Below are 24,706 nucleotides of genomic sequence, written 5' to 3' on the forward strand. Positions count from 1 at the left end.
TTAAACTCTGGGCGAAAAAGTTGGATGTAGTATCATTCAATATTCATATTTAATATTACTCACTCTTCAAAAAAAAATAATAAAACAAATAAATGATAAATAATATATTGAATTAATAGATATTTCACTATAGTGTCAAACACTAAATATAAGGGAGAGATAAAAACAAGTAGCATGAGTTACTCTTTTGTTAATTGTGTCATTTGTCATTTGTTTTTGTTGAAAAATTGAAGTGGTTTAGTATGAAGTGTTAAATGTGTAATTAGATGACTAATCTTTAAACTAAATTGATGTTTACCAGTAATTCAATTACAGTAATCATTTTAAACTACGATAAGCTCAATTAGGTATGATTCTTTTTACTTACTTAGAACTTCGAGAGAATTTTTGTTTGATAGCTATAATAAACAATTGGTTTATCGTTGAAATAAATCACTGGCCTATCATTTCTTCATTATCCCATTTTCTTTCATCCTTGGAGTTCTTCTTTGATTTTTCTATTCAATAATGTTGGCTATAAGGAACAATATTTTAACCCATTTAATTAAATAAATTTTGAATCTTAATTTACCAAATTTTGACGCGGCTAGTAACATACAAGCCTAACTTATTAAACAATTACATTTCAATTTCTTTTTCTATTTCAAGAATAATTCTTTTTTGTATACACAAGATAAATTATAAGAAGGACTTGAGTCATAACTTGTTAAACATTGTATCATAGGTGAATTTTCTTATTCTCCATGCCTTCTATTTTCATTATTTTCCCCTCCAAAATTCAACTCTCAAACTAACCCTGAAACAATTATAGTATTTTGCTTATGTTCTCATTATTATAATCTTCACACATGTCTTTCTCCTCTATATATAATGCTGCCATTTCTTGAAAGGTAATCATAAAAACAATCCAAAGTCGATCTATAAGTAAAAAAATTATCTATATATCAAATTAAAAATAAATTATCCTTGTCGTGCCTTCTGTTACATGATTTAAGATGTCTTTCTGATATTTGTGATGATTTTTTACAGAAAATATGGAAAGCATGTTTTCCAGGGCAAGCCATTTTTGACAATTCAAAGAAAATATAAATAAAAGAAAATGTGATGAACTCATCTTTGACTTGAGAAATAGGGCTGCATGTGCTTAGCAGACTCCTCAGAATAGCAACCTAAAGAATATATATTACCATTCCAATCTTTGTATGTTTCACTCAGAATGGCAATTTCATATAGATTATTATAAGTTTTAGAGACCACACATTTTGTCTCGCATACCATTTCATGTGCTATGTGATATGATTCGTCAAAAAAATATTTAATAAATAATTTTTTAATTTAAATATATATTTTTCAGAGAATCATATTTTATAGCACATAGAATGAGACATATGTAGCATAGAAAATGTGCTTATTGGTAGAAAAAAGGAAAGGAGCTGGTAACCAAACTTTCCCACCAATATTTGCCTAAAGAAAGGTGAGGGACCCTTTCAAACAATAAAGTCCTGCTACAAGGAAAGGGGGCTTCTATTTGACTAAATCAAGACCCTAACACTATACTCACTAAGAATATAAATAAAGTTGAGAGGACTCAACCGTGTGTACATTTTGAGAGGACTCAAACATTTAAAATAAAGTTTATGCTTAACTATAACTTTGGCTCTCTTATTTTTATTTCTGTTTTTGTATTTTATTTTTTGAAGTTTTTAGTCATTGCATTTTTTGGTTCAGAATTTAGTCCTGGTAAGTTAATTCTGGATGAATTATGGTATAACGTAAATAGGCTAAATACTTAAAATAAATAACACATGAACTAAAATTAGCATAAATTTGTCCCTATGCTTATGACTCTAGTTGATTTTAGTCTATGGTTTCTTAGAGGATTTAGTGTATGCAAGTTACTATTTTCCATCCAAAGTTGGTAACTATTCTGTTTCACCATTTTTTATAACTTCAACTATATCATTTGTAAGGGTGAGCACAACTTGGAATAGGAATGGCAATGGGTACTTGGATCTATTAAGTATCCTTAAAAAATACATGCAATGAGTTGGGTTTGGTTTTATGTTTTTGGACTGGTAAGTAATTAAAACCCAAGATTTTAAGATTCTTGTTGAAGGGGTTTTGGTCCGTGTAATGAGGTACCCAGACCTATGGATACCTGGACTAACTATTCTTTTATATATATATATTGTTAATTCAAAAAATATGATTGTTATGTCGGTAAATATTGTTAAACAGTAATATTATATTGTTAAGTAGTGATGTTATGCTGTTAATTTATATGTATAATCCAATATTTTGTTGATTGAACAATTTTTACTAAATCAATTTACATCATAATATTGAAATAATAAATTTAAAATGTGTTTAAAACTAAATATATATTTTTATATTTTTTATTTTGTTGATTACCTAAATAACATATAATGTTGTAGAAAACAAACACACAATTACATAAATTACTTGCAATTATTTATAATGGTTTTTTTTTTGAATTCATGGGCATCGTAGATCTATTGGCTACCCAAGGACCCGTGGGTATCAACACGGGTTTGAGGTGGGTCTGAGTTCAAAAATGAAATAACATATGAGTCCAAGTAATGCACTACCTAAACCTATCCAGATCCATTATCATCCTTAAGCACAAGCGACAGACTTTACCATGTTTTGTGTTTACTCCTTTTTGTAAGCACAAGAAACATATTTCTTACACTCATCACGTAAGACATTCTTGTTGAAGCCATTTTATAGTATAGTGAGGTTAGCTCTAGTAGCATAATTTTATTCTATACGTACAAGACTCAAACATGGATCTTACCAAAACTTGAACCAACTAGAATTGATGATTTCAACATGCAAGATTATAATAATTTATCATCATTAATGGCCGTTAAACTTATTAGGGGCCGAGTAATTACATATTTAATTAATGACAAGATATTAATCATTGTTTTATTTTTATACTTTCAAGAAAGGGAATAGTAAATCCAAATTGATAATACAAACCCAAAACCAAAAAGGAGTTAAATAGGGAGCAGCACCTTTATGTCGCTTCTGGGTTTTAATGGAATCTTTGTAATTTCGCCTCAAACCACCTGCATGCTTGAGTGTGCCAATTAGTGCCTAGGATGCGCCAAATCTAAGCAATAATAGGGCCCGTGGAACCCACATCCTCTATACCAATTTTTTATTATCCTTTTATATCAATCCAATAAGATTTTGTCTAATAATAAATAATACACTTTACTTAATTTTTTATTAATTGTCATATTAATATATTTAGGTATTTGATAAAATATTATTGATTCTTTATAGAGGCATAAATTTTGTTTGGTATAGAGGATTTGGATGAGGGATGGAAAACAACAATGGTAAGAGAATGTGTTGTTTTTTATTTTTAGGATAAAATGTCATCTTATTGAATCTAGATATAAAAGTGTTCACCATATTTTTATTTTATTTCTAATGTACTATATTTATTTAGTGATGGAAATGATTTGTGATTTTATTTTTCTTTATGCCTTTAGATATCTCTCACTCAGTAGTAGGAGATTAATACTATTTAAAAAGGGTACATCTCATTAAGTTTTGTTCCCAACGTCTTTTTTATATATCATCCAACTCAAGTAACTGCTATATATTAACTATGCTAGTTGTCGTTGATACTAATTATGAATGAACTTGCTAGATAGGGAAGTCACCATAATATGTATCAAAGGCGTATAAACCATACTTATATTTTTAAGGCTTTCATTTTGATCTTCATTAGTGAATAGAGAGGCTACAAATTAAAGGATTATTGTTTAGGATATCAATGCCCACCATATAATCTATATCCTTGGTTTGATACGAATAATTAATTAGGGATATATATTTAACAAAAATATATTGATAGGCTTAGCATGACACAAGTGCTATGATATTTATTAATCTAATCAATTGATAGCAAGATAATATGCCAATGGCCACGTGATTGAACAGATTTTAACACAAATATGCTGGGTTTTGCATTGTTGTTAATCACTACTCCTTCACTTCATTTTTGTAACAATGTTTCCTTATATTATTTACATATTAAAATTTATCCCATTGATCTTGGTAGAATATTGTGGGAAAAAATATTTGAAAAAATATACCAACATGAAGAAAAGAGGGAGACATCATACGCCATTACCATACTACCTTTAATTACTAAAATAGTTGCCCACTCTACAATAAGTTATCAATATTTTAATATGTATAAATTGTACAAGCATTAGATCTACAATATCTAACTTTGGTCCCACATTATCGTATTTGTGGTTGAACACATACTACTATAAAGGTTATGATCCGGTTGGAGATTTGGAGTGCATAATTTTAATGGTACTGATTAAAGGTAATAAGTTTGATACCTTTACAAGCCTACAAGGTATCACAATATGCATTCAAATATGCGAATCAAAAAAGGAAAAATAATACGAATTAGGGTCCTACCATTAGTGATATTATTAACAGTACTTTGTCTGGCAAATATGGTAATGTAGATTTTGAGTTCAGGCATGGATAAGAAATTCATTGCAAAGACAAGAATACCTGAGAGCCAAAGTGGTTAATCTCTATTCATTTTGGCATCTATCTTAGGAGTCATATTTACTCCATCTTCATGTCACTTATTTTGTTTTGTTTGGGAGAAAGAAAAAAAACATATTTGAATCCATTAGGTAACTTTGGAATCTTAAAACTACTGTACTTACTGCTTATAATTGGTTATACGGTACGTTCACTTCACGCCATGCATCTCAAGATTTTAGGATATTAATTACTTGTTCTCAATATTATTTCATTTTTTTTGTATCACATATTATATATGAACAAATAAAAAAATATGATGTAAAAAAATAACATTTTGATTGACTTGGGATAAGGAATGAGACACCGTTCTGGAGTCAGCACAAATTATGTTTTAATTGTAAAACGTCAATCAATGTATACGTGTATCTATCTCATTGGTGTAATGTTGCCAACTATGGAGTGAAGAATACAATTTAATAAAGAAAACTTGTACGTAGAATAACCCTTGTAGAATTTTTTCAAGATAAGAAGTATCCTATGCTTAACTTAATCAGTTGGTATATTAATTATTCGTATAAAGCCATTTTTTCATTCTCTAAACAAACATAATTGTGACATGATCACATATATTCATTCTCCATGTTTCTCTCTGACACTCGCTCTCTTGGGATTTTATCAAGAGGAGTGGTGAAAATAATGACTAATATTTTTAAAATATTGAAGTGTTATGTTGTCTTTTAGGTGGGAGAGCCTTATAGCTTAAGTATCACATTGAGTTTACTATTCTACTTAATGTGGGATTCCTAACATATTATTACATTGCTTAAAAAATGGGCCAATACTTACTTGATATGCATTTATAATAATTTGGACATTTTTTATTTTACAAGTTAATTTCAATCTAAGAGGTACAAAAGTCCATGGTTGAGTTCACATATCAAACTAGGTTAAATGAAGATCACTCCATTAATTATGTGTGACACAACTAAGTTAACTAACTTGAATTATATTGTGATGGCCAACATTTAGAATAGGACAGACTTTTACATCTTCCTTATAAAAATAATGGTCAAGTATTTATGTGTATTTCTACTGTGAAATCATGTATAAAACTTAAAAAAGTTTAGTCAATAAATTTTGTTCACATATGAAACTGATTTTAAATATTATTGATGCAAACTTGGCTTGATGAAGAAAAGTGCTTATTAGGATGACCATAGAGTGGCCAGTTAAACTTGTGTTCTTGGAAACATATTTCACATTTGTGTGGTTGAATAGAGAAATGATGGTGGAATGAATACTATTCCTTGATGAATGTTATGTACTTGACCCTGCTTTCTCTGAATATATTGTTGTCATGGTAGAGCAGATTGTGTAGTGATCAGATGCAACTACAATATAGTATAGCGCAGGGTCATTATTGTACTTGACTAATGGGTTTAGTTGCCATCATTATGCTTGATATAAATAAAAGTGATCCAAAGTTAATTGCTTTAAAAAGAAATAACGAAATTCTTTTTGGGGCAGTTAAAGAGAATTATATACCTGGTGATCTACATAGTTTCAAAAGGGTATAAGTGATATTATACTCTTTTTGACTCTTCCACTTTCAGTCTTTTGCACACACCAAAACATACACTAAAAGAAAAGAAAATTCGAGAGGGGTCACAAGTTATAGAATATTGTTAATTTTTAAATTAAATTGCATAGAGACCTTGGAGAGTATGCTATTGATGAATGACCATATCTAAAAATCTCAATGATAAATTTTTTGGGTACATATCTCAATGATAAATTTATAATATACAATTAGATGGTCATTAAAATAAATATAACTAATTTGCAAATGAAATGGACGGTCACTTCAAAACCTTCAATTATACATACTAATAAGTATAGAAGAACGCAGACGTTACTTTCAAGTTTGAAGTACAAAAAACAAGTCAATTATCAAATCCTATATCAATTAGTGCACCGTTTGAATATGACCAAATTCAATGGTCCTATGATGCGATATAATTTGCATTAATAGAATGAATAATTGTATACCAAAATCAAATCAAACTGATTCAACATATGATATAACAAAAGAACTAATTTGCATAAGCTTGATCTAGGTCAAATCAAGGATGGAATCTATATACCCTTCTTACACTTTAAAGAGACTAGGTTAACCAACATAATATATCATAAGAAGTGTTTAGATGTAGTTCATAGTGAGTGGGGTGGGTCCTAATGGCTAATACATGCTGGGAGGAACCCTAAAGAATAATGGGTGCAACTTTTTGTAAACCGCGTGGATTCCATTGTCTCAAAGAAAATAACAAGATAAATAATTCGCTTAGGGCCAATCTTTTTTCCTCTCTTAATAAACATACTAAAGTCTTTAGGTTAGTCGTCAATTCCATCACCACTAATCATATCATGTTTTTGTCCATCTTTGGAATCCCAAAAGGTTGTTACCACAAAACTTGGGACCCATTAACTAAAGTTAATATTAAATATTACACATATTCATTAAATATTTAAAATAACTAATTAAAGTTTTACATAAGAACAAATAAAAAATTAGAAAAGGATAAACAATATAATTAATACAACAAAAAAAATTATATTATCATTAATATTTGATTATCTTTCATTATCATTACCAACATCAAAAATTATATTATCATTACATTATCTTTCATTCATATTTAATTATTATTAACTTTACAACTATAATAAATACGAATGAATAATATGTTAGTTCTATATAAATATTTACACTCAAGTCTAACAATACATATATATTACACTTATAAAATTCAATTACCACTTTCCCCTACAATCTTTGAAAGAAGTGATAGATGTGATTTATAGTTATTCCATACATTTTTTTTTATATTTTAGTTATTTCAATATATATATAATATTTTGTAATTTACTATTTTCATTCAGATTTTAATTATGATGCAAAAATTGAAGCAACAATATATGAATATTAAATATTGTTTTATGTCAACAAATGTGTTCTTGCTAATTTATGAATATATAGTTTATTTTTTAATATAGTTAAAGACATATTATTGATAATAACAAAATAAAACATCTGTAAGAGAGACAAAACATACTTTCGTTGATTCATATGAATGCCAGATTTAGATCTGGCTATTTCTAGGCCAAGAAAGTATCTTAGTGATCCTAAGTCTTTGATTTTGAAAACTTTGTCTCAAACAATTTTGACATTATTAATTTCAAGCATACTATTTCCAGCTAGAACCATATCGTCCACATGTACTAAAATAACTGTAAAGGAGTTAGTAGTTTTCTTGGTAAAGAGTGCTTGATCAACAATAGAATGAGCATAGCCTAGGGAGATGAGTTTGGAAGAAAGAGTAGTATGTCATTCACGGCTGGCCTGTTTAAGACCATATAAGGACTTGTGTAATTTGCAAACGAGGCTACTGTCATGGTGTAAAAGGCTAGGGGGAGGTGTCATATATACCTCTTCATGGAGGTCACCGTGAAGGAAAGCGTTATTAACATCGAGTTGCTCGATAAACCAGGATTTGGTGGCTGCCAAGGCAAGAACAAGACGAACCGTAGCGATCTTTACCACTGAGGAAAAGGTATCGAAGAAGTCAACTCCTTCAAGTTGAGTATAGCCTTTGACTACTAATCGGGCTTTGTGACGTTCTAGAGAACCACTAGCTTTATACTTTGTTTTATAGACCCATTTACACCCAATAAGGATCTGTCCATGTATGTTTGGCCTTAAGGGCCTGTAATTTTGCTTGCATAGCAGCTTGCCAATGGGAGTGAGTGGAGGCTTATTTATACGTAGATGGGTATTTGGTGGTGGTAAGGGCAAGGCAAAAATGCTTATAAGAAGGGGAGAATTGGTCATAGCTTAAGACAGAAGAGAAGGGGTATAAGGTTTTGGATTGGGTAGAGGTTGGTGTAGGGAATGCTTGAGCTAAGTGACAATGATAATCTTTTAGGTGGGATGGTGGTCCTCTAATTCTAGAGGATTGTCTAGGAATGTTAGTAGGTGGGATGGGTTGAGTAGTATGTATTTGAGGGGTAGGGGTATGTGGTGATGAGTTTTCAATTTAGGCAGAGTGGTCTAGGAGAGGGTGATGAGTAGTAGCAGGTCTGCAAGGTATCTGAGATGAGGAATGGGGTTGGGTTTGATGTAGGAAGGGGAAAATGAGTTCATAAAAATGAACATTTCTATATATGAATATGTTATTGGAGTTAATGTCATATAGAATATACCATTTTGTGCCTTCCTTATAGCCAATAAAGACACATTTTCTTACTCTTGGACAAAATTTTGTTCTGTGAGAAAGGATTATAGTGACAAAGGTGAGACATCCAAAAACTTTTAGGTGATCATAGGATGGTTTTTGGTTATAGAGGAGTTGGTAGGGGGATTTGTTTTGAAGGAGGGGGTTGGAAGCCTATTTATCAAATGGATGGCATGCTGGATAGAAAAGTTCCATAGGTTTTGGGGTAGGTGAGATTGAAAGAATAAGGCATGGGCTACATTTAGGAGGTGTTGATGTTTCCTTTCAACCACACCATTCTGTTGTGGTGTTTCTATACAACTTGTCTGATGAATAATGCCTCTAGATGCTAGGAAAGTGGGCATGTTAAATTTTGCACCATTATCACTTCGAAGGATTTTGAGTTTGGTTTCAAATTGAGTTTCAATGAAGGATATGAAGTTAATTAAATGTTGTATGGTTTCACTCTTATGCTTCATCATGATTATCCAAGCGAACCTACTAAAATCATCAACTAAGGTGAGAAAAAATCTATGCCCAAAAATAGTGGGAATAAAGTAAGGTCCCCAAATATCAGCATGCAATAATTCAAAGGGTTGAGAGCTATATGTGTCACTGTTTTTGAAGGGTAATTTCTTTTGCTTAGAGTAGTGACAAATATCACAAACAGACATAGAGTTATTATAAGGAGGAATAGTAGGAAATTGTTTTGCAATTAAAGTCATTACATTGTGAGAGATATTTCCAAATCTTAAATGTCATAGCAGAGTAGAATTTTGTGTTTATGAAGATATATTGGCAGCAGAATGAGTCTTGCTTGGTGGAAGATTGATCAGAAATAAGCCCTAATGAAGCTTAGCTAAACAAATCATCTTCCTTGAAGCATTCTGCACAATAACACAAGTTTGTTGTGAAAAAATTAAGTGACATTTGAGAGTGTGGATGAGTTTGTTGACAGAGATAAGATTTACATGAAATTGAGGAACATAGAGAATATCATATAGTATAAGAGTGGAAGATAAAATAATTATGCCAAATATAGAGGTAGAAACCTTTTGTCCATTTGGCAAAGTGATGAAAATAAGAGAAATTCTCTTATGATTAGAGAAAAAATTGAGGTTGAAACTGATGTGATCAGTTGCACCAGTGTCAAGAAGTCAATGAGTTTGAAGGATACCTGTATCATTAGATGGAACAGTAGTATGCACAGTAGAATTGACTGTGTGATTAGTGTCCTGAGTGTTCTGATTTAAGAGGTGTAGAATTCCTTGAAATTGTTCTTTAGTGAAGGATCTTGCAGAACCCTTTTGCTGAGTTAGGGTATGTGTAGATTGAGTGGAGGGATCAATGAAGTCATTGTCTAGAAGAAAGCCTGAAGCATGGTTAGCTATCATATTAGACCTATTGTTTTGATATCCATGAGGGTATCCATGTTTTAGGAAGCAAGTCTATATTGTATGGTTAGTCCTCTCACAGTGAGTGCAAAATTTTGGTTGTTGTTGTCTACTTGGATTGTTGAATCTACCACCTCTGCCCCTATAAGACTGGATCCATCTTCCTCTGGAATAAGGGTAACTAATTCTTTTGTGGTATTTGTGAGTTTATTGATAGGGCCTTGGGTTCAAGATCCATTATAGTGGAGATAGGAGTGATGTGGTCTCTTTCTTGTTGAATCAACAGGGAAAAGACTTTAGTAATGTTAAGGAGGGGTTCCATCAACAAAATTTGGGAACGCACAGGAGCATATTGTTCGTTTAAACCCTTTAAAAATATTATTATGTAATCATGGTCTTTATACATTTTTGTATTCTTAAGAACACCACAGCCACAGGGAGTTGTGCATGTTCCAGTGGGACGAAAATTGTCTATCTCATCCCATATGGTTTTTAACTGTGTAAAGTAATCTGAGATGGTGAGATTACCATGGCTGAAATGGTAGAATTCTTCTTGAAGATCTGCAATGCGGAAGATGTCTCCTTGGGTGAATCTATCTCTTAAATCCTTCCAAGCTTCTGCAACATTGCCAATCTAGAGAATGGACTTGACAATGGATTCTTCTGTGGCATGTTGAATCCATGAGAGGATCATGGTGTTGCACCTCTTCCATGGTCTCCTAAGAATGTCATCTTGATCTGGTTGAGGCAAACTCTCATCAACAAATCCTAGTTTGTTCTTGGAATCTAGAGATAACCTCATGGCCCTGGCTCAAGAATGATAATTTTTTATGTTTAATAAGAGGGTAACAAGCACTAGAATTGGGCTTTCGCTTGAGTGCAGGAAGTCAGGATTATATGGATTTGTGTTATAATATGCATATTGCTGATCTGCCATGATTGAGGAGAAAGCAAGGAGCAAGCAAGAAAGGATAAAGAGGAAATGTATTTGGAAGAAAAAGAGGAGAATGGAAGACGATGATACCATCTTAGTATTGACAATAGCAACAAGAAGAAAGAAAAGAAATTGTATCCATGAATTTCCTCATATTCTCATTATGCACCGTTGGCAATCACTTAAATACAAACTTTCCAAAAGAAGAAATAATGACCAATGGTCAAAACAGAAATAACAAATTAAACTACCCTGAAACCCCAAAAGGAAAATAAAGGAGAAAAAGACAAAAAAGTCATTAAGATTAAACAGAAAACCTAAACTATCTTATAGCTAGAAGGAAGAACAAAGAAGAAGAGATGTAGAGAAAAGTAAAAAAAGCTTTCATGGCTACAAAAAGAAATTGTTGTCTAACAAATATATGTAACTAAACATCACATGGTTTTGAGTCTCGAAGGGTAATAGAGGGAAGTTGATAATCAAAACCCTTTATACTCTAGACTAGATGTACTCCTCAACAAATCCTATTTATTATTTATTTCAATTTTTCAAAGAGATGGTAGTGGAGGAATTAGATGCATGAAAGGAAATGATATAATAATAAAATAGATAGAATTGACATCATTGTCTAAACAACAAACCAAAAGTACAGAATTGCAATTGTTATTACATATAAAAATGGAAAGAAAAGCCCTAAGGTGGTCCCACACGGTTTCTCCCTAAAGCCTTTTGATTCATGGATGATGCTACTCACACAGCACCGAAGAATTGTGGTATTGACTATAAGCTTCATTTCACATGGATGCACAATTTCTATTTGGTCACAAATCACTTGTCAACAAAAAGTTCACATGGCTTAAAGCTGAAAATCATTCCTCGTGTCATATTCGTTAGTTTAAGATTTGTGCGAGTATTATACTATCTTTATGATTTTTTAAGATTGAGTTTTTTTTTAAATAAAAAAGTGAAAGATTGCATGTCGGGAGATGTGTTTAATTATTTTGTTCTTTAAAAAAAATGGGTGGAAAAGAATATATAGATTTTATAACGTAGAAATATATGGTTTGTGTTAATTAAATTTCTGTATTTTTATTTTTGGCCTAAATTTGGGTTTAAACTTAGGTAATGTTCAATAACTTTGTTGATGATAAACAAATAGCTTTGTCTTGGGCAGTATGATTTAAAGTTGATGATGAGGTTGGATTTAGAGATACATGAAACTTCAACCGTGATCATCTTCTTTTTGAAATGCGAATTCAGCAGAAAAATTGGACCACTTAGAACTAAAGGCCCACATATATAGCCCAGAAGAAATCTTAGCCCAAACCAATAATATTTGATACGTTGTAGCAGAACCCATTAAAGAAAGAAAGTACAGTATTTAAATAGCCCCATTTGTGTGATCCATTTACAAACATGTTCCAGGTCCAACCAATGACATTTATTATTTAGGGACTGTTTTTCCTATTGTTTTCCAGCATTGAACCTTCTACTTGTGACTCTCATCTGTTTCTCATGGAAGACACTCATGACAAACCCTTGATACAATTTGAAGCATTATTTCATGCGTCCATCACAATTAAATTTACATGCTTTATTCAATGAGCTTAGGCATCCAAGGAGTCAACATTGTTCTTCTTGATCTTATCATTGTATGTGTGATGTCTTTTTTTGAAGGTGGGGATGTGTTATTATATGCCAACAAATGCTATATACTTGTATCTAATCTAATAAGGAAATAATGATGGCAACGTAGGGTAGACACATTTTTGCGTAAACCTGAGGGTTGGTTGCTGTAGCAGCTCAAACAAGTAATCTGATTGAATTTTGAATGCTTATGTCACCAAAGTCCCTACCATATAATTCCTCCAATGACATCAGAAAATAGTAAACCTGATCAAAGTCAGAAAATAAGAATTACATAGTGGAAAACATAGTAAGAATGTTCTTATTTTGAACTGTTAAGAACAACCACTATGAAAGTTTTATATATTGTCACTTCATCATTTACCATTCGTTTTCAATTATTATTGACTTTTCAAAAACGTAATACAAATCAATGGTAAATAGTATACTGAACGCGTATAAATATTTACACTAACAATACATAAACCTTACATCCTAACTAAAAATGATAGAATTATAAGTATATTGATTAATGAGAAAGACTAGATAACACCAGTTGTAAAAAAGATTGTAGGATTATGTTTTATGATTTTTGAATATATATTAGAAGTCCAATTAAGAATACTAGACTAGATGGAAGTTAATTTAATTTGTAGAGCTAAATAAAGTCTATCAAAGTATAATAGGCGAAATAATTAGTAAATGTGGAAAGATTAAAGCTTGCTGGATGGACATTTATTACGAGATATTATAACCTCTTAAATTTATGTAATCAACTTCAACTAGACCTAATTTTAGTTATATATCAATATCATTCACATTGACCTTAAGTGGTACATGCCATATATTTATCATTATAAAACTTTTTTATCCCAATATTAATGGTAAAGATCCTAATTATTTTGGAGGACTTTGTAAGTGAAAGTGCAAGGTCTACAACGCATTTCACTTTCATATTTTATTGTTTATTTTCAGTTTGTTTTCTGTCCTTTTCATACTTTTGCCTTCTTTGGATTCAAAGAGAGGTTACCTCATACCTGTGCATTATTAAAAGTATCATAGAAGGTAGAATACACGTATGCAAAAATATACGTATTGCATTCCAAATTCCGACCCCACATCAAACTTTCTAATTGTTTTATTTTCCAGGTTATATATTTAAAAAAAATCCAGTTTCATCCCCAGCTCCATCAAATATGATAATATTAAAAAGAAGGAAGGGAATTTTTCATATATAGGGGTTTCAAATATTTCTCTCATTTTATATGTTTTGATATCCAAGGGATAAGCTAATACAAATAATTTAAGAAACTATTAGATAATATAAAATTCAGATATGATTTGACTATTTGAAATTAAAATAAAAGAAAGTACAGAGCTGTTGTGCGCATCATGGTACAGCATTGGGCACCAAATGCGATCCACAATTTTCAACTACTTGTATTTACTACCTGACATTCTTAGCTGTATACGCTATGTTTCTTCCTCAAGAATGATCCTGAGACAGAACTTGTCATCATTATTTGATGCTATTAACTTATTATTATTATTATGATGCTGATTCATAACCTTATCTCTTTATATAATACTCATAAAACTTAATTGGAACAAAATGCACACACAATAGCTCCAATAATGTACAAGGCCTTACATAAAATGGGGACAACTCAGTCATTTGATTAGATGTTACGTGTCAAATTGTTAAGAAAATTCATATGTTTTTAGGGCACTTGGTACACATTTATATTATAACTATGTAAGATTCCTAATAACTTAGTAATCTTGTTCTGTTTAGGAAATTTTATGTGTTTATGTTGTTTCATGATAAGATTTATGAAAAAAAGGAGAAAAAGTAGAAGATTGGTACTTCTGAGCACCGTAAGCCTCGCCTAAGCGATGAGAGTGTCGCTCAAGCCACAAATAGAAGAAAAATCACTAGAAATCACCGTTGTCCCTCGCCCATGCGACAAGTGGAGCAAAAAAGTCCCTGATGTCCTGCCTGATCCTCGCTTAAGCGAGGGATGTCTTGCTCAAGCAAGGTGCTCAGGTCTGAGAGCCTCTTATTTACTCGCCTAAGCGAGAATCGCTAGTTTGGGCGAGGGTGTGGAAGTTGGAAATGATGCTATTCACTTTTCAAAAGATATTTGGCACGAAAAGAGAGAAAAGCACATGAAGATTAGGATAGAAATCGTGGAAACGATTCTACTTCACATTATCTCTTGTATAATTTCATAATTCGAGTGTTGTAATAGCGAGAATGAGTGATTAGATCTTGTTGTAGGATTCAAAATGTAATATTCTAACTTTTCTACTCCAGGATTCCATTCCATTGTAATTATTATTTGATTTTGGAAAGTTCATTCCGTTCTTAATGCATGAATTTAATTTGCTACTAATTTCTTGTTCTTGGGTTCAAGTTTAATTGGGAAGTTAAACTTGACACCGAACTTGAATCATCTTCCTTCATACATCATTGCTCTGTAGGAATGAAGAATGATGCATGAATTACTTTTATATGGAACTTAATGCTGATTAATCGGTCAAATATTCAAGGAATTGGTATTTGAGTGATTATTTAAGAATTTTACACTCAAGGGATTGATATGAGTGATTTGAATGATATGTGCATATGAATCAGTAACTTCACAATTCACTTGGAATTGAATCCATGAATGTCATTGAAAAAGAACGATACATTTTGATCCCAATTTATTTTACTTGTTTTTAGGTCAATTTATGATTTTTCACAATTAAACACAAGTTTTTATAAAAACATCATCGTAAATATATACTCAATTTATTCTTATAGGAATTAGTGTAAATTTCCATCAGAATGATATCACAATACTTTTATGGATTTTACTATTTGGTGCGCTTGGTGTTCCACGAATATGTAACACTAGATAAATAGTTAAATAATGAGATAGCGAGACAACTAATAAAAGCTGCATAGTAACCGAGAACCCTTGGCAAGAACCATTCTGATACATCACAATTTCCATTGTGACTTCTAAAACAAATCATTTCCATTACTTGAGAACAATATAATTTTATAGTATATTTTGTCGGATATAAATATAATATAAAATAAAAGATATAAATGTCTTTAATCTTTAATTTTTTAATATTATTTTTTATAACTGCTTCTCTGGTTTTCTAGTAATGGAGAGGGGTCCGGCTCCTAAAAACAAAGCCCACTCCTTTTACCTGTCTTTGTTCCAATTTTTTACTTTATTAATTAAAATATTGTCGAAATGGAATATCAAATTCTACAACTTTACACCCCTTAATAATTAATAAAACAATTTAAAAAAATATTGTCTCCACTCATATGAGATCATTTTGTGAAAAATATATAAATTAAGGATAATGATAAATATTTTTACCGTCCATAAATTTATACTTTTCAAAAATTATCATCCGGTACTTATTTGTTCACTCTAATTTAATTAATGTATAATTATTCTGATAACAAAAATATTAATATACATATGATTCTGCTGTAAGTATATTAAAAATTATAATATCGAAAATACTCATATAAATCAAAAACTCATTTTCCTCAATAATATAAAACACAATCCCCCATTTGTTCATTCTTGGTGCAAAAACGAAGTGCCAACAAATCATTTGTCACTATTTCTTCATTTCTACTTCTTCTTCCATTACCAGAAACTGAAAACACTATGTGAACTACTTCTTGACACACCTTTCACTCATTCGCCATCATTCTCCCTAACCTTATCATTCTATTTTTTGGTTTGAATTTAACTGAAATGATGGAGCAGAAAAGACCCCCAAAGAGTACTACTAAGGGGTTCTATGTTAAGATGAAAATCCTTCACAAACATGCAAGGCCTCAACAAGAAAAAAGCTCTTGTTGTTTTTACACATATTACAAATGGCTTCTTTGGCTCTCTCTATCCCTTTATTTCTTCACCTCCTATCTCATCACCAACAACAACAACCATAATACCTTGAAAAGCACCAAACTCTCACCATTAGAATCCACCAACAGCAACACCACCACAACTCCAATAACTACAAATATGAAGTTCCAACAACAAAGTAGTTCGTTGCTAAATAACTTGAAGATGTTTGTGTATGATCTTCCTCCAAAATACAACACAATCTGGCTTCAAAATGAAAGGTGCAGCACCCATTTGTTTGCGTCCGAGGTTGCCATTCACAGAGCATTATTGACTTCTAAAGTTCGCACCTTTGACCCTTACGAAGCTGACTTTTTCTTCGTTCCAGTTTATGTTTCTTGCAACTTCAGCGCCGTTAATGGCTTCCCAGCGATTGGGCACGCGCGTTCTCTAATCGCGTCAGCAGTTAAACTCATCTCAGAAGAATACCCTTTTTGGAACCGAAGCAGAGGCTCCGACCATGTCTTCGTCGCTTCCCATGATTTTGGCTCTTGTTTCCACACTCTGGTACGTTCGAACAACTTTACGTTGAAGTGTTCTACTTAAGTTACCTTCATAGATTCGATTATGAAAATGATTTATTTATTTAAAAAGGAGGACGTGGCGATTGCAGATGGTGTGCCAGAAATAATGAAGAACTCAATCGTGTTACAAACGTTTGGTGTTATTCACAAACATCCGTGTCAAGAGGTTGAGAATGTGGTTATACCACCGTATGTTTCGCCGGGAAGTGTACGGAAAACGATGGAAAAGGCTCCGTTAAATGGGCGGCGAGATATTTGGGTGTTCTTCCGGGGAAAAATGGAGGTTCATCCTAAGAACGTTAGTGGACGATTTTACAGCAAGTAATATTCTCTATGCAATTAATTTACTCTACGAATTTGTTCTAGCAACTTAAATATAAATGGGGTGTTGCTTCGAGTTATGTTTGATGTCCTAGCTTGGACATGATTGACTCTATTGCATTAACAAAAAATAATATAAATCTTTAATTAAACGGTGTAACTTTTACCGATAAATATAGTAATATTATTTTGACAAATTTACCATTTTGACATTGAAGGAAAGTGCGTACGGTAATATGGCGCAAGTTCAACGGTGACAGGAGGTTTTACCTGAGAAGGCATAGGTTCAGCGGTTACCAGTCAGAGATAGCACGTTCAGTATTCTGTCTTTGTCCTTTGGGGTGGGCCCCATGGAGTCCTAGACTGGTAGAATCGGTCGCTCTAGGTTGTGTGCCGGTTGTTATAGCGGATGGTATTCGGTTGCCGTTTTCCTCCGCCGTGAACTGGTCCGATATATCGGTGACTGTGGCGGAGAAAGACGTGGGGAGGCTGGCGGAGATACTAGAGCACGTGGCGGCGACAAACCTGAGCAAAATACAAAGAAATCTGTGGGACCCAAGGACTAAGCGGGCCCTGCTATTCAACAATCATGTCCATGAAGGTGATGCCACGTGGCAGTTGTTGCATGCATTAAGTGAGAAGCTGGGTAGGTCCTATAGTAGCTCCAGGGTTTCACGCCAATTAGAGATTGACACGTAATGGGTTTGCACACAAAAAATGAGACAAGAATAAATGATTAATGGAAGACAGCTGGAATTTCTGTGAAGATGGAATGTAATGTGTCATGCTAGGCTGGTGCCTATAGTTGTTGGAGCAATATGAAGATTTGGTTCAAGATTTTCAATTTCTAATGTGGGGTGTTCTTTGATTAAAGGGCAGAAAATGAATTCTCCTATGTGAAAACGTGACCACTAACCAAAAATATGTTGTATAAATCATGCCAAATTTTGTAAAATCAATTTTTGATGTAAATAATAAAGATTACTGGTACATCATGAGTGGGGTACAGAGTTTAAAGATTATTGTTTTTTGTATTTAATAGATATGTTAACTCGATAATGGGTAAAGGATGAGTGAGAAAAAGGGTTTTTGCAGCTTTGGGTGAGTGAAATGATTAATTCCGCATGAAAATGGATGCAGAAGGAAGAGAGAGGAATGGGGGATGTGGGGCGCGAGTGTGTCAGAAATGTAAGGTTTTATAATGTTAGTTTAATTTTATGAACCTGCATAACTGTGGTAACCCAGACACTCGACATGCACCATTCTGGATACATCACTATTTACCATGTGACCTCTGAAATAAGCCATTCTCTTTTAACTGTCTTTCTTCCAATTTTTATTTATTATTTAAAATATTTATTTTTGGAGTTTTCATTCATATTATTGACTTTATTTTAAATATAAGTAAAATGTAATATCTATAAACTGAATAGTGTAAATAAATGTGTGCATCATCATATTCATTTGTATTATTTTATCTAATAATTAATGATGATAAAATATAAATAGTAGATTATGTATTGAAAGTGCAAAAATCTGTTATAGTATCCATAATACATATTTTTCTCAAACAAGTAGATAAATGAATAGTAAATTATGTGTTGGATTGTATAATAAATTTTTATATTGCTTCTGTATATATTACTCTCATTTTTTATTTGGAATTATGCGACATGAGAAATAATATATTCCCATACATCATAAAAATATGTCATAAAATAATATTTTTATATTATTGATTAATTTATAAATTACATATGTCATAAAATTACTTTATAAATGACATATGTATAATAAAAGTTTTAATGATTATCCTTCCACTATATTGATTAAATCAAACCCTCATTTTCCATATTAAATAAATATTTTCTTAGTGATGACAGAAATAAATATGTTTTTTTGGAAGTTGAATATTTAATGTCAAATTTTATATCTTTAATTTTTTGGAATAGAATTTATCCACCTTTACTTACTTGTCTTGCACTCTGCCTTGTATTGAGGTTAGGAAAAACTGATAAAATGCAATCCCCATTTGTGAGAGCATATTTTCTATTTCATAATATTATTTTTATTGATCAAAAATATAAAATTAATATATATTAAATTCATGTTTTATTATTCTAGCCAATAAGAATGAAAATGTACATATAGTGGTACAAACCTTGGAATAAGATACCTTATTCCCCATCTGTTTATTGTCGGTCCAAAAACGAAGGCCATTTGTCACTATTTCTTGTCTCCACTTCTCTTCTTGCCAGAATCCTAAAAGAATGTGTCATGTGTGAGCAATTTATTAGAATGGTGAACGTGCCACTCCCAAGTTTTGCAACTTAGGAGAATGTTAAAAGTAAGGGATTATGATTAAGGGTTTGATATCTTGGAAAACAAAAGGTGTTCTTAGGATATGAGAAATATGTTATGGGTTTAATATGCTCTTGAAAAAGCCTAACTTGAAGTTCATTTTAGGCATAAATATACATTAATCACTCCAACACGTTGTACATAACCTCACGTGATGTTCGATATAATGAATGTTTTGACATTCTTGAGAATCTCATATATAGTAATATGAGGCTCTCTTATTTAGGAGAATTGCTGAAGTTGTTGATAAGATTACACCAAAAATTGTAAGAATATGATTAAAAAATATACTATTAAAACACATAGCCAAGAATATACACAAATATATTATCTATGTGTTATATATCATTAAAAAATTAAAATCAATAGTTATTATTAATATAAAATTGGTATTTTGCAATATTAACGAAGTCAATCTTTTGCGACCTCCTCATTTAATATTGTTATGTGGCCAATTTTTTGACCGTGAGGAGTTTTAGTACAAGGTACATTTAGTTACATACATTATTTTTAGTAGGCTATTTTGGTTTTATTTTAATCTAAGTTGTTAGACTGTATTATACTGCCTAATTACTTCAAAAAGTTCATCCATCACTGTGATTAGAGACGTAGCTCTCTATGAGAGAGGACCATTTTATTGTGGTCATTGAGATAAAGTTTAATCTATTCCCTTGCATTGCTCCTCCATTAATTCTCCCGTTACAAATTTATCACAGAAAAAAATGAGCAAGAGATGCTACAATAAGTCAATAACATAATATGCAGATTGCTAATAGGCTAATTTTCAGAAATCGAAAATTCCACCTTTTTACATCAATCCAATATTAGCATGCACAAGAATAAAAAATGATTTTATTTGTTGTTACTTTTTCTCATTTATGTGAAAAGTCACCCAAGAATAACATTTTATTTTTTTGATGTGTTTACCATAGCACATGGTACATTTTCTAATACATGTTAATTGTTAATTAAAGGGGAAAAAGAGGGAACTTGGTGACAAACCAGAAGTTGTGGGCAATCGGAGCCATCACATGCGTGATTCCTAAGCAATCTCTACGGACATCATTGAATTCTTATAAGCATCTTCCATTGATTAATTGTTTCAATAGGATCTGATCTTCGTATAATTGGACTGATATTGGTAAAAAGAATAGATTTTTGGATCGATTGTTTTTGGGCACTCCTTCCTTCTGATCCCTAGAGAAAACCCTAATTTTGGTTCTGGGTTCCGTGGAAAATGGAGAAGATGATGAACATTCTGAAGCCGAAGGCAAATCCACAGCAGCTGTTGAGAGATTGGCAGCGCAAGCTTCGTCAAGAGTGTCGGAACATTGAGCGCCAAATTCGCGGTAATTCATTCTCCATTTTTAAACCCTAGTTTCTTCATATTATTAGTTGTGGTTGATTTTTATGTTTATGGGTTTGGAATTTTGGATCAGATATACAGAGAGAAGAAAAAACTGTACAGAAGGCGATTAGAGAAGCTGCCAAGAGGAACGATATGGGTTCTGCAAAGGTTTTTCTTTTTGTGACTGCAAATGATGTTTCTTTATTGTGGATTTATCAGCGTTAGTGCCAATAAGGCTCTTTTTTTAGCATGCCATGCAATAATTTGATCAATTTATGAAAATTATGTCAGTTTGTGATGGCCATCTTTTTTTGTTTTGTTAAGGAATTCTTTGCTGCACCCGGATCTAGAGAAAACTTTAGCTCCATTGTGGTTAGCGACCAGTGCTTGGTGCACGATGATTAAAAGAGGGCAAATAGTTTGATCCTCTGTCATTTTTTCTAGCACACCTGAAGAGGAGAGTGGATGAGGGAAACCCTGTAATATGATTTCTTAGTTTATGGTATCCTCTTTATTCTGAGTGCAACGAATTTGTAGATGCGCTTAGCCTAGCATTGAAGGCAGAACTGGATGATTGTGCAGCTTAAAGTTTGTATGAACTATGATGGACTTGTTTAGGACTAGTCCCAATATTCAATATGCCAATGGTGAAGCCTTGGTTTGTGCTAGTGTATGACCTTATAGGCAATGTTTTGTTTTCTCATTTGAGACTTCATGGTTTTATGTATGAGCTTAGTAGTTTTAAAATTAAAATTTCTAAATTTTCATGCTTGTGATATTTGTGCAATTTGCAGGCACTAGCCAAGGAACTTGTGAGTTCTAGGAGAACAGTGAACCGTCTTTATGAAAATAAGGCACAATTGAATTCAATATCAATGCACCTTGGAGAGAGTGTTGGTAGGTTTTGCCATGTTTTATTAGTCCTAACTCTGGAACATAACAAATAAAAGCCTTTGTCTAAGTTAGTTACTTGTGCTTGATACCAGCTGTTTTACTGCTTAACAGGAACTTTAATTGTCTTGAGCCCTCTTGTTTACTGATATATGGTTGTTACCTATATAAAACCATTCATTTGCCTTCACCCAATAGCTTAAGCTTTTAGGAAAATTAGTTCTTGACATGGTATTAGAGCCTCTTTTATCAGGTGGTCAAGACTTCGATCTGTGCCATCCTCATTCCTCTGAATAAATAAAAAGTTAAATTTCAGCACAAGGTATAGTGGGCATGTGCATAATCCATGCTTCAATCCCTATGAGCTATTGTGTGAGGGGGCATGTTCGATATATAAAACCATTCATTTGCCTCCAGCCATCCACCCCTTAAGCTATTGGGAAAGTTTGTTATAGACAATGGTATTGGTAAATATGCGAACGAAGTTTTTTTTTGGTTATGGTGGAAAATCTCATCTATCCGCTGCTTACATCTTTGGGTTTTTTGGGGTAGAGGGGGGAGAACAAGGTATGATGTTAAACTGTTGTGGATTAACTTGGAGGTGTGCTTGAATTTTAGTTTAGGTATTAGTGTGAACTCAGGTGCTCCAGCAATTAAAACAGAAGAAGGAGGAGGATGATGGTTATAGGTCGAGTCAAGTTTTATCGTGTTCTCTTTTATTCAGTTTTTTTACTTGATGCAATATGCCTAGTTTGACAAACCATAGACATATATGGGTGTATTTGTATTGTTTTTTGTTTCATTTTCAGTTGGCATGTTTTCATCAAAAATTGCAAAATGCTGCTCATTTCAAATTTGTTTCTTGTTTTCAAAGTTTTGTTAAAAGATGGTGAATATAAGCCTTCACAAAACTTTGAAACCCGGAACTTAATGAAAATAACATGGCATTTTTTTCCTAGTCATAAACATATCAACTGAAAATGAGACCAGAAAACAAATCAAACACGGCCAAATATTATCACTGTAACAGTTTTTATTGAATAATCAAGCATAATTGTTCACTATAAAATGATCTTCCTATATATGGATTCTTTTGAATTAGCCATAATGAGTTAATGACAGATTCAAATAATTAGAATTTTGTTCTGTGAAAATTCACGACTTTTATTTCATTGCAGCAATTGCTCGTACAGTGGGACATCTTTCGAAGAGTGCTGAGGTTATGAAGATTGTCAATAATCTCATGAAGGCTCCTGAAATGGCTGTGACAATGCAAGAGTTTAGTAAAGAAATGACAAAGGTATGCCTGCGACATTTTCAATGTTGGAGAAAGAAACCACTTTTCCCCTCCTCTCTCCCCTCCCTTGGTTAGAGAATAAGTCGTGTTGTAGTTAACTAGTTATAGCTTTATAAGGAATGCTGTCTCTTTCAGGCAGGAGTTATTGAGGAGATAGTAAATGATGCTGTTGATTCAGCGCTTGATTCCGAGGACATAGAAGATGAGATTGAAGAAGAAGTTGACAAAGTCTTAACCGAAATAGCTGGTGAGACAGCTGCACAGCTTCCTGAAGCTGTGAGAAAGGAAAAGATGAAGCAACCTGCTCAAAGGGTTGGCACTGCAGACGAGGTATGTGTAATTCATTTGTTTTCCCTTGTAACAAGGCTCTTTCCTGCCTCAGAGCCACACTAATTATGAAATATGTTATATCTTGTGTAGGAAGAGGCTATAGCTGAGGGTGTTGATGATGAGGAAGAAATGGAAGAAATAAGGGCCCGACTTGCTAAGGTTAGGTCTTAAAACAAGATTCTAGTCTTGCTGCATCTACCATGTATCTATTTGTCGTATTTAGATCGGAGAAGGCAACTTGTTGACATTACTAATGAGAAATAAAACTGAGATTGGGCACAGTTTGAATGTAAATTACAATGAAGTTCTTCAAACTGTAGTGAGTTGTAGATTTATTAATTAAGTTTTTATATAAGTAAGGGCAGAAGTATTTTATCCATGGTGGGGGATTTGTTGTATAAAAATGGTAGTTAGACAATAGACAAGGACTTTCAGATACATCATGAAGGAGAAGTGGAGAAATCACGTTATTGTGTTTGGGAAAATGTTTTTTGGTGTGAAATTGTGCCGCAATTTAAAGGGAAGAAAGCTGGGGGAAAATCCACAAGGTGAGTACGTTGAAGTTGATCACTGCAAAATTTATTAGCAAAAACAAATTCTACATTAAATAACAAAAATAATAAAGTAATAGTAATTGTTAATTAATTATTTAACAAACATATTCAGAAAGAGGACTATTATTCTATTCTATTTTTAATTTTAGGTAATTTGGTCCTATAATAAAAAAACTATTAATTTGGTCTTGCAATTTTTTTAATATTTGTCAATTTCAACCTTGTATCATAATAAATACTACAGTGTCAACGTTGTTAAATTCTTTTTTTTTTCGACAAAATTTATACACAGTTGCTATATTATGCGTAATTTATTTAAATTTTAAAAAACTCATAATAATTAAATATGAATAACAAATAATGTATTAATAT

The 24,706-nt window shown here is 32.3% G+C and overlaps 2 protein-coding genes across 3 annotated transcripts; both read left to right on the top strand.

The window, feature by feature from the left end:
• LOC109351667 (probable glucuronoxylan glucuronosyltransferase IRX7) lies at positions 16,344–18,352 on the top strand. Its single transcript, XM_019593207.1, has 3 exons — positions 16,344–17,215; positions 17,303–17,553; positions 17,772–18,352. The coding sequence occupies exons 1-3, from the start codon at positions 16,556–16,558 to the stop codon at positions 18,250–18,252; spliced, it is 1,392 nt and encodes a 463-aa protein (XP_019448752.1). The 5' UTR covers positions 16,344–16,555; the 3' UTR covers positions 18,253–18,352.
• Positions 20,887–24,299, top strand: LOC109351675 (vacuolar protein sorting-associated protein 24 homolog 1-like). Of its 2 annotated transcripts, XM_019593229.1 has the most exons (7): positions 20,887–21,263; positions 21,354–21,430; positions 22,057–22,159; positions 23,332–23,453; positions 23,586–23,780; positions 23,871–23,971; positions 24,008–24,299. In XM_019593229.1, the coding sequence occupies exons 1-6, from the start codon at positions 21,152–21,154 to the stop codon at positions 23,949–23,951; spliced, it is 690 nt and encodes a 229-aa protein (XP_019448774.1). In that variant the 5' UTR covers positions 20,887–21,151; the 3' UTR covers positions 23,952–23,971; positions 24,008–24,299. The 2 variants fall into 2 exon arrangements, with proteins under 2 accessions (XP_019448774.1, XP_019448773.1); XM_019593228.1 differs by having other exon boundaries at positions 23,871–24,299.

This window comes from Lupinus angustifolius, chromosome LG07, assembly GCF_001865875.1.
Source record: "Lupinus angustifolius cultivar Tanjil chromosome LG07, LupAngTanjil_v1.0, whole genome shotgun sequence".
In the NCBI taxonomy this organism is placed as follows: domain Eukaryota; kingdom Viridiplantae; phylum Streptophyta; class Magnoliopsida; order Fabales; family Fabaceae; genus Lupinus; species Lupinus angustifolius.